The sequence below is a fragment of the Austrofundulus limnaeus genome, unplaced genomic scaffold (assembly GCF_001266775.1).
Source record: "Austrofundulus limnaeus strain Quisiro unplaced genomic scaffold, Austrofundulus_limnaeus-1.0 Scaffold175, whole genome shotgun sequence".
NCBI lineage: Eukaryota > Metazoa > Chordata > Actinopteri > Cyprinodontiformes > Rivulidae > Austrofundulus > Austrofundulus limnaeus.
This window is the reverse complement of record NW_013952577.1, coordinates 1,061,489-1,072,955: the sequence shown is the minus strand read 5'-3', so window position 1 is coordinate 1,072,955 and position 11,467 is coordinate 1,061,489. Positions and strand designations below refer to the sequence as shown.

The 11,467-nt window shown below is 41.0% G+C and overlaps 1 protein-coding gene across 1 annotated transcript; it reads left to right on the top strand.

Moving 5' to 3' along the window:
* Positions 1-1,260: 1,260 nt before the first annotated feature.
* On the top strand, positions 1,261-2,992 carry mafbb (v-maf avian musculoaponeurotic fibrosarcoma oncogene homolog Bb). Its single transcript, XM_014017750.1, has one exon. It carries the CDS (start codon positions 1,734-1,736, stop codon positions 2,685-2,687), a length of 954 nt encoding a protein of 317 aa, XP_013873204.1. The 5' UTR covers positions 1,261-1,733; the 3' UTR covers positions 2,688-2,992.
* Positions 2,993-11,467: the final 8,475 nt, after the last annotated feature.

Sequence of the window (11,467 nt, the reverse complement as noted above, 5' to 3'; positions counted from 1 at the left end):
TACCACTACTGTGCATGTGTGTCAAGGACAGAAAGGCAGATGTGGCAGTGGAAGGTGTCAAAGCAGTTTGGAGAGAAAAACAAAGTAAAGAACAAAAAAAAAAAGAAAACGATTAATCGATTATTAAATTAGCCATAGGTTATTTTAATAATTGATTAGTTGTCGATTAATCGATTAATCGTAGCAGCCCTATTTGTCAGACAAATTTAATTTAATTTGGAAGCCTTATCAACATTGACTGGCTTCATTCACTTCCTCCACTGCCATTGATAAAATAACTAGCAGAAACTGCGCAGAAAATTGATGTCGTTCAAAACTCTGCCTCCTGTTTTCTGATTGGCCCAGGTGAAATAAACTACAAGCAGACACTGTGCAGAAAATCTACGTTCTGTTCTCTGATTGGACGAAAATCCTCCCAAAGAAATCCTTGTCTATGGGAGAAATTTTAGACGTAGCAGTGAAGGGAAACTACTACACTGGTGTGATGGAGTGAGTTCAGTCCAATAGGATGTCAGAATGGTATATATTTACACTTTTTACACTTATATTTACACTTCTCATCAACCACAATCAAATTCACTCTACCATGGGCTCCATGTGTCTGGATAGATTTATATTTATTAATTTTTTCCTGAACAATGAAAAGATGGAATAAAAACAAGTCAACGTTAAATAGAAATGAAATACTTTTTGCATTTTTAAAAAGTAAGGAGTAGAAAGTACAGATAATTGAATTAAAAAGTAAGAAGTAAAAAAGTAGTCTGAAAAATAATTACTCCACTAAAGTATAAATAACCAAAACTACTACTTAAGTAAAGTAACAAAGTATTTGTACTTAGTTACTTGACACCTCTGGAAGGTAAACATRCAGTTCACTTACAGCTCAACAAGTCTGTTCCTGCAGGTTTCTGGACACCTTCATTTCTGCCACAAGATGTCAGCATTTACCAGCCTTATAATGAGAAAAACCAGAAACCACKGACTTTTTCAGTTCAGAGATTTGGTGCCTTTTGTTTTTAGTAAAATCAGACTGTTAACATTAATACAAGGTAAAAACAAAAGTCCCAATTTAAGTTTAAAAAAGTTTTAATTTAAAGTTTTTTAAATAAGTTCTGAGTTTATTAAATAACTTAACTCATAGTTTTGTACACACAAGCTGTATGATTAAAACGTCTAAATGTGAAATATGGGAAAAGTAAAGGAATATAACAGCCCAAATCATGCGTCCTGCTGAGCTGCRGGCAGATATTTGGGAGATAAAAGTGAAGGGATCAGTTAGTGGGGGACAAACTCAGAGCAGCTTTTATGCAAATCGTCCAGTTCAGCATGTTTTTATTGGACAGCTCTGTGGAGGTGTAGTCTGGAAGGCGTGCCAGCCCCGCTCTGCCTTTATGAGGGAAAGTGCGCTTCATCCTGAACAGCRGAGGTGCGTTCAGGGGTTTTTAGGAATCACTGCTTCTCTCTGGTCCTCAACCCGAACCAGCAGCGCACCAAACTCAACTCTGTGCGGAGTTGGAGAGCCCGGGAGCACTTTAAAACATTTATTTATTTATTGTTTCCTCATTGCAAATGTTTGCTTTTTGAGCCAACATCCAAGTCTGGAACTGTTTCTTTTTATATCACACGTGAGTGCGTCTCTGACTGTATGAACTGTCAGTGGACACTCGGAGCTCCGTGACGAGTTTTTTTTTTTTTTAATCGTCCTGATCTGGGGGCTCTGCAGAAACCCACCCATGGATTTCGTCGGTGAGTTTGACATGATGAAGTTCGGCGTGAAGAAGGAGACCATGCCCGGCTTGGATCGCTCCTACATCGGGCCGTGCGGCGCGCTCCAGAGACCCGACTCCGTGTCCTCCACCCCGGGCAGCACGCCGTGCAACTCGGTCCCCTCGTCGCCGAACGTCATCCCGAACGAGCAGAGGAACAACCCCGGGAGCGACCAGTTCTGGATACCCAACAACGGCGGGTACCCTCACCAGATGTACCCCCAGGCGTTCGGCCTGACCCCGGAGGACGCGATGGAGGCCCTGATCGGCGCCACGACRACGCAGCAGGGTCACCCGTCCGCGCCCCACCACGGCCACCACCCGCAGGCTTTCCAGGCTGACTACGACGGGTACCTGAACGAGCCCGTCCAGCAGCACTACCCGGGCCTCCCGGGTCACCCCGACATGCAGGGCATCCCCACGAGCCACTGCCAAGACCCGTATCTGAAGGACGAGCTGGGCAGCCCGTGCCCCCAGTCCCCGGAGGCCCAGCAGCAGCAGCAGGTCCTCGGGGCGCACCACCAGCTCCAGCAGCCGCACGGCCGCCACGACCGGCGCTCCAACGCCGACGCGCTGTTYTCGGACGAGCAGCTGGTGAACATGTCGGTCCGGGAGCTCAACCGGCTGCTCCGGGGCCTCAGCAAGGACGAGGTGATGCGTCTGAAGCAGAAGCGCCGGACCCTGAAAAACCGGGGCTACGCGCAGTCGTGCCGCTACAAGCGCGTGCAGCAGAAGCACATCCTGGAGCACGAGAAGACGAGCCTGGTGTCACAGGTGGAGCAGCTGAAACACGAACTCAGCAGGCTCATCCGGGAGAGGGACGCGTACAAACTGAAATGTGAGAAACTGTCCGGGGCGAACTGCTACCACGAAACCGGGTCCACCAGTGACACCCCGTCCTCACCCGAGTACTCCATGTGAGGGTTCAAAACAAACCATCATGGCCTCATGGAGTTTTTACAGCAGAGAGAAAAGACTGAAAGCCTCACAGAAGCAGGAGTTGTGAGGTGAAGCATGCATGCTGGACATGTATGAACGTTTTATTTTATACCGCCCTAAAAAAATATCTGTATTTTGACTGAAAGGAGATACTTGAAATCAGAGAATATTTGCTTCATGTGCATGTAATCCTTTTACTTCTTGATTGACCTTCTTTTTTTATTTTTATTTTTTGGATCATTTTAATTTGCTTTAGTTTTTGTTGCTCAATTTAGTGTTTTATTTGTGTGTGTGTGTGTGTGTGTGTGTGTGTGTGTGTGTGTGTGTGTGTGTGTGTGTGTGTGTGTGTGTTTCTGAGAAAAAAAAAGAGGACAAGAACCCAAACCAATGATGCATTTTGCAGAGCTGATTCTGCTGGACAGACACGTTTTGCTGTTTCCTTTAAATATAACACATGATTGTGCAAAAAAAAATTAAAAAAAGAAAAGAAAGAATAAGCAATGCAGATTATTTTTAAACCTGTTTTTATTTCATTTGCTATGAATCAATAAACCCTTTGTGACTTTTTAAAGTTGTGTCCCCGTCGGCTGAAAAATTATTTTCTCGCAACAAATAGGCTGCTGTGACATCTATCCACATGCACATTTTTGTCTTCTCGTTACAGTTAGTTAATTTGTTGTCATTTTACAGTCTTTTCCAACACAGTTACTGTCTAGTGCACAACATAAAACAATAAAATAATAATTTTTGCACAGTGAAGCTGTATGCGAAGAAGCTGACTGGTGCAGTGGTGGTTCTCAGAGGGTGGCCCAGAATGGAAAAAAAAAAAATCTTGTCATTTTATTTTCAGGCTATTTGTTTATAACTCTACAGAACTTTAATCGCAATCCAAACTCACTGATTTTGAATTGATTTATAAAAACCCACAACCTTCAAAGTGTTGTTTGTCAAATCCAATAAATACAGGTCTTAACTGAAACTGGAAAAAAAACAGCAAAAAAAACAGGAAGTAGCTGACAAATGACACCCAGTTTTGTGTCATTTATGCAATTTGCAGACAAATAACCTTCCGTCCATTCATTTCATTTAGCCACTTGGACGTTCAGGGTGGTGGAGGAGCTGGTGTCTGTCACCAGCAGTTATTGTGCGAGAGGCGGGGTGTGCTCCCTGGACTGGTGGAGTCCATCACAGGGCAGACGTGACGGCACACATTTAAGTCCTAAAGTGAAACATTTGCCACGCAAACATTCATTTCTACTTTTATATGAAAGGAAGAAGTATTTCAGTTGTTTGTTAGAAGCTGGGCATGTTTGTGTGTGTCAGCAGCGTCAGTGGTGAATGGTCCTTCCCTGACCTTTGCCCCTCTGTGGAGTGCTGCTTCCTGTGAGACCCCAGCATGTGAAAGCACAGGGCTGGGACGGTGAAGGGGAGGKGGGTGACCGTCCGGGGCTGCGGGGCACAGATAAAACGGAGTGGAAATCATGCTTCCCCTCTGCTCTCTTCCTCAGACAAACAGATCACCTCTGCGTTCATCGACAGAGGAAGTGAGGAACAACAACCACAGCGCTCCTCTGACACTGGCTCCTGAGGAATTTTCTCACTCCCGTCTGTGGTTTTTATTTTTTTTTTGCTTTTAATTTGTTTTTGGGTTAATCCTCGAAGCTTCTTCCCTGGCTGGTTCCCTGCTCATGACTAGAATAATATTTGGATGACCGTAATAGGTCCAAGGTCAGGGTGATAATGGTTGAAAAGTGGTTACATTGTGACTTTATAACCTCTGCGCTGRAAAGCTCAGAGTGGTTTACTGTCACAGGAGACTTTGTAACTTTTCACTCCCCTCCTGTGAGAGTTGAGGTGGGCAGGTGGCTTCAGTCTGGACACAAGCTCCCTTTTTTTATGTGTGACCCCTTCCTCCTCCTCCTTCTCCTCCTCCTCCTCCTGACAGGGTTGACCTCAGCTGTGTGGTGGGAACAGAGCACAGGTGCAGAAACACTTTCCTTTTTGATTTAAAGGCAGTGAGGCTGCCTCACTTAAACATTACTGAGATAACTAAAACTTTATTTTATTTAAAAATATATTTTAGCCGTTTTAATTAACATATTTTCATTGTGACAAATTATTATTATTGTTATATGTTTAAATCTAAGACATTAGAGGCCGAACATTCTGCCTTCTACGTTAGACGTTTGACACAATTTTTTTTCTCAGCTAGGTTTTTATCAAAATAAGTAACACAAAAAATTAAATGTTTATTTTTTTAATATCAACTTCTTTGGAGAAACGCTGGAGACATTTTGGTCAAACCTTGAAAATAATGTTTTGCGTGATTTCATGTGACAGAAGATGTGACGCTGAAAGAATGATTTTTAAATTTCTCTCAGCTGCCAAACTATCATCAACACAACTGACTAAATTATTTTAGTGTTTTAAGACCGACTATAAAAGATTGCAGACCCTCATCTAATGATTACTTTCTGGAGGTCTCATTACATTTGTCCAGTGGTTCATGAGATATTTTGCTAACACACTGGCAGAGTTGACTCCAACATTTAGTGCAGGGAGTTGTTGTTTTTTCTCCCTTCTTCAGGGATCCCCAAAGCGAACAAYCTTTGCAGAATAAACTGTAAAAATTAGAATCTTCTCAAATTAAGTCAAATAATCTTTCAGTGCAGTAGTTTTGGACTTTGTAAGACTTCTTGAAACAAGGATCTGGGGAACCCTTTATAAACCCTGTTCTCTTTTTGAAATACTGTCATTTTAACCCCTAATTGCAATGGTAATATTAGTTTTTGTTTGGTTTAGTTTGTTTTCCAAGTGCATTGTTTCCTATATGCAAGTTTTAAAATAAGAAAACTTTTTTGAGGACCCCTAATATGTTGCTCATGAACTCCTTGGGGGTCCTGGGACCCCAGTTTGAGAACCTCTGATCTAACATATTCTGCTCTTGCTTAGTATATCAGCTTTAAAACATGATGAAAAATACTTTTGTCTGGATCTCAGAATGAAAGACTTGGTTAGAGGGACAGTTTTTTCAGTGTAGATTTGATATGGKTTTTTTTTTCTGTCAWATRGGCTCAAACCTGCAGCCTCAGGATTGTGAGGTCACAGCACTGACCACTGAGCTACCGCAGCGTCAGTGAGTCACACTTCAAGTGTTCTCAGTTACTGCCACACGAAAATTTTAGCTCAATTTCTGCAAAATTGACTGAATTACATTTTGTGGCTTTAAATGTTAGTGGGCTGGGATTAAATCTAAAAGTAAGTTGTATGTACCGGTACATCAAATGATTACTTTAAGAAAGGTTAATTAAAATCAGTCGTCTAGGGTTGGGCAATATTGGCAAAAAAAAAAAATCACGATTAATTGTGGTATTTAGCCGATAACGATTAATTTTACGATTAATCCCCTGGAGTCCCTGGACACCCTTATTTCATAGTCACATRACCAATTTAGTGGGAAAGATTTGCTCTTCATAAAAATCAGTTCCAAATTGTGTCAAAATTACAGACTTCAGGTTATACATCAAATTTTAAATTGTGTCAACAGATAAATAAATTACAGAGCGTTTTTTTAAATGTTCGTCATACTTGAAGCGGAGAGGAGTGGACTCTGCCTGGTGGCATTAATCGTATTAATCATCAAGTGCCAAAAAATAATTGATTAATGTTTTTCTGATGATTAATTGCACACAATATGATTAAGCCCAACCCTACTCTGGTTTATGTGATATTTTGCTAACAATACACACAGACAGGAAACAACTGYCCAGCAGGGTCAAAGCCTGAGTTTAACAGCAAATCTGCTCAAATGTTTGTTTTCCTGAAATACTTGACAAAGCAGTTCAGTTAAATATGTTGTACTCTTACTAATAGATATTTAATATATTTAGAAGACACAGTTAGATCACATCTTCAAACAAACTAAAAATGTCCCAACCTAAATCCCACGCAGACTGAAGTATCTTGCATCACGTCGAACATTTTGCGTCGCATCATTTTTTCAAGTCCTACGTGCTCCGAGCGGCACATGTTCACAGATTTTAGGAGGTGCGGTTCCTCCGAACAAAGCGGTTCTTTGTGTGTTTGTGCTCTTGCACACATCACATGTGGCCTTCCAAGCGACAGTGGAATAATACAGTGGAAGTGTTTGCGAGGTTTGTGGTGYTGTGTGACAGTGTACTGCTGTAGAAACGATTAGCCAGCTCTTTTCCCTCGCATGTGATAGGCTGGCTGGGCCTGATGTGGGAGCCTCGCTCTCCCCACCCTCCCCTCCTTTTTTCTTGCCACCAACACCCCGAGCCTACAGCGCCTGAGGCTGACTACTGAGTCAGCAAGAGTGAAAGGTGTCTGCATGGCTGTGGCATCAGAACGAGAGAAAGACGAACGAAGGAGCGGGGAAACTGCTCAGATTGTAAACTGCTCTGTTAATAAAAATGTATATTTAGAAGGTGGAAGTGTGCCGAAACAAGCCAGGGAGGTCTAAAGAGGACCAAACTTAATTTTTAATGTTTTAAAAGCATCTTTACAATCTGTGACGTAGCATTTTCTGAAAGAATGCCTATCGCCCGCCGCCTWTCATGCCAGAGCTTTAAACTCTATGATCATCTTTTGTTGAGAAATGATGAATTCCCTGCAGTTTTGGTCAAATCTGGAAAATAATCAGCAGATGTGGTGTTGTGAGAAATCATGCTCAGAGTTTCAGAGAGGATCTCGCCTAATGCCACGTCAAATTTTAGCTCATTTCTGTAATATTTGACCTAATTGCAGCCATGTCTGTTTAGATTTAGCTTAATTAGTGGCCTTCTTGAACTTGGTCGACTCCAGTACTGAGCTGATGTACAACCAGTGTTTACATTTTAAAAGTTTCATTCAGATCTGTCCAGTGGTTCATGAAATATTTTGCTAATGGACAAACAAGGCTGACTCCATCAGTTAATGGCAAAATTTAAGCAAAGATCTTGTGCAAAGAGGAGCATGTGAAATGGTTTTATGAATACGTCTTAGCTTGAACCACTCCAGATTTTATCTCAACATCTGAAACATTAAGTGAATTATAGTCATTTTTTGTAATCATAAGGTGAGYTGGCTTCAGTGGCCATCTTGAACCAGGTTGACTTCAACGGTTAAAGAGTTGTTGATGTGCATTCAGTTATTACTTTCTGAAGGTTTTATTAAAATTCATCCAGTGGTCAATGAGGATTATAACAGACAGACAGAATGGACTGCATGGAAAACAAACAAACATTTAAATCTTGTGCAGCGCTCACAATGTGTGGTGGGCTTGACTCTCAGCTACTACCACACTACGGCTGTGTCTCAATTCAGGGGTCGCAGCCCACGTAGACCCCGCCCCACGTTGGCCACACCACGGGCAGTGTCAGCTGTGAAATGAAACGGTCTAGTGTGACGTGTGTTTGAGTGGCCACGCCCTGCCCCGTTAACATGGTGATATGTTTTTTATCACATCGCTTCAGTTGTTTACTGTATAACAGGGCTTTTCAACTAAATTGCTCCGGGGGCCACAGTTAATGCAGAACAACAGCTGAGCAACAGCAATTAAAGTCAATATGTAATTAAACCAAGTATTACAAAGATCTGTTACCTTTGAAATAGTTTATTTTGCTGCATTTAATCATTAATACAACATACAGTGCCCTATGGAATAAAAGTAGTGATAATAAAACAATATTAAAAACAAAAAGAAAACATTCTGCCTCCTATTTGACACAAATTTTATTTTGACATCTCTGACTTGCCAAGTTTTAATTTTCACTTTCATAGTTTCTTCTACTCCTTTTTTAACTGTCTTAGAAATTCATAAAAAATGTTTTTTTACCAGCTTGTGGCCAAGATTCTGATGTTTCTGTATATACCAAACAAGTCTATGTTTAACTAAAATAACTCATAGTAACCTGGGGTTTGGGCTTAACAGATGGATGAACCATTGGTGGGCCGCATTTTGGTCACTTGTGGGCCGGATGTTCAATAGCCCTRCTGTATAACTTCACAAAATTTCATATTATCAAAACATTAGACATGACAAAATAAAACATTAATATTTTGGGTTTAGCTCCAGTATCATTATTTGTAATTGTATTTTATTTAACATTGCAGTATAATTTTCATCAGCTAAACTTACTTTTAAAAATGAGTTCTTTGGTCTGTGATAAATTTCCAAACTTCACCATAAAAAAACAACAACTCTGTTGTAAAAAAAAAAACTTCCACCATCTTAATTTTTCTGTGTAGTTTGCTGGCGGCGCAATGAATTCTGGGATATCGTTGGCTGTGTAGGATACTCAGACGCAGCCTACATTTCCTGGGTATTGCGGCTGTGTGAGTACCAGGCTGTATGAACTGGGACAGCCTACAGTGAGGGGCAGTGACGTAASCAGCTAACAAATGTGCACTACATCGGCTGCAACCCTTGAATTGAGACACCGCCAACATGTTAGCTCTGTATTCTTAAAATTAACTTAACGATAGTTAAACCATTTTTGTGCTTACTCGGCTGTAGCAACCATAATTTATGGTCAACAGAAGATAATCTGTAGATCAGTTGAATGGTTACTTTCATTCAGATTTGTCCATTTGGTGGTTGAATATTTTGCTAGCAAACAAACACACAAGTTTATTTTTCTATCCTTATTAGGACCGTGTATTGACTCACAGTCCTAATATGGTCCCATTCATTTCTGCAGCCTAACCCTAAACCTAACCAGTAACCCAAAAATGGCGTTTATGTGCTTGGTCCCCAAAAGGACTCCTGGTCCTGACAGGGTAGGTGTATACACACACAGAGACAAGTGAAAACATTATTGTCCCCCTTTTGCCTTTCAGGCCTTTTCTAAAAACAGGGACTTTTCTCTTTTCTTGGCCAATGACAATAATTGCTATAAATTTACCTAAAAAGTACTTTAATCCATTGAATAATGCCTCCGGATGGGGCTTGCTAAGTGAAAACACTTTATCTAAATCAGTTGAGCACAGTGCCAGCCTCTTGGCTGAGCGCTGGGTTCTGCCAAGGCCTGGCTGCGTCTCAGACAGCGGACACAGACAGGAATGCTGCAGATACTCACCATTGTGTGGGGAGAGGCAGAGGAATGCAGGCTGCCAGGCTGCGTACACAAACTCCAATGAACACAGCCAGAGGCCTCGAGCTGTGAGTGGAAGGCCAAAAGACCCCACAGTCAAACTCCACTGACCGCCTCCTCCTGTCGAATCGTTACAGCTTTCCCTCCACAGCTCGGCTATCTTAAACACGGTCCTGTTAAAAACTGTCTCATAATCAGTCAGAGATTAGATTCTTCAGTTTCAGATATCTCATCAATCAGCTCTTCAATGCCTTCCTGTTTTAAGTTGAATGTTTTTTCAATCTAACTACTTCCTGCTTTTTTAGCCATTCATATATTAAAACCATCATGTCACTCAACAGACAGCTGCTACAACTTCTTTGTTTTTAATCTTGCATATTTTTAACATATTTGTATTTATTTAAAAATGTTATCTCTATAGAAATACATGCATGCAAAAACTTTGTTTATTCAATATTTTATTCAGCATAGGTTATTTATTTTTGCTATTTTTAGCTACCACTTTGCAAGATTTATCTTTTAGCAAGGCTTTTATTGCATATATATTTAAGCAAGCCTTTAGCAATTTTAACATTTTTGCTTATATTTTTTGTAGTTAGTTATAGTTCTTGACTACCTTCATTTTGTAGTCAACCTTGCTACTTTTGGTTGTTATAAAGCATTTGATTTTCTTTAGCTTTTAGCTAATGTTTTGCTACTTTTAGTTATCCTTTTGCTACAGTTATCTTTTAGCTTTTATTACTAAAAGCTAAAAGAAAAAAGCAAAAGGACAACTAAGCCATTAGTTGTCCTTTTGCTTATTGTAGCTTTTTACTACTTTAATTTTTTTATTTATCTTTTTGCTGCTTTTGATTTTTACCTAGAATTTGGTTTTCTTTAGCTTTTAGCTAATGTTTTGCTACTTTTAGCTAGGCTTTTGCTACAGTTAGATTTTAGCTAGGCATACATGACTTTTAACTTTTAGCCGGCCTTTTGCTTATTTTAGTTTTCAGTTTTTTTTAACCTTCGTGTTTTTGGTTAGCCTTTTGCTACTTTTGTTTTTTTGTATATCACATTATTCTTTTTAGCTTTTAGCTAAAGTTTTGCTACTTTTAGCTAGGATTTTGCTGCTATGGGCTTTTAGCTGCTTGCTTTTTTAACCTTTAGCTACTGTTCCTTTTTGTTAGCTTTAACAACTCAGTTTCATCTTCTTCAGCAGATTTCAGCTGTCATTCAGCTGTTAGCGATGGCTCTGCTTTATGTCTCTAGCTGACAGTAATGATCGTCCTCAGTGGCTAAATGTCTTCTGTCCAGACTTTCGACGCTCGTCAACAAACCGTTTCCAGCCGCAGCCAGTTCTTCCACGGCCGTTTTGCAACCGTGCAGAGCACGACGATGGTCTCTGAGAGTGGCTTCATGTGAAGAGCAGAGCAGAGATTTGGATGGAGGACAGGATGGATGAGGGGGCTTCCTCTTTCACTTCCTACATGTGGGTCCAGTCAAGTGACTCTGTGTGAGAGTGTTGGGTTGGATGTCGCAGGGAAACGCAGCTTCGATGGCTGTGGTTTCCGCTCAGGATGTCCAGTCGTTTCTGCTTGCAGTTGTGACACCGTGAATCATGCAGCGATCACACACGCACACAGACATCTCCATGGACAAGGCGCACACACACACACACACACACACACA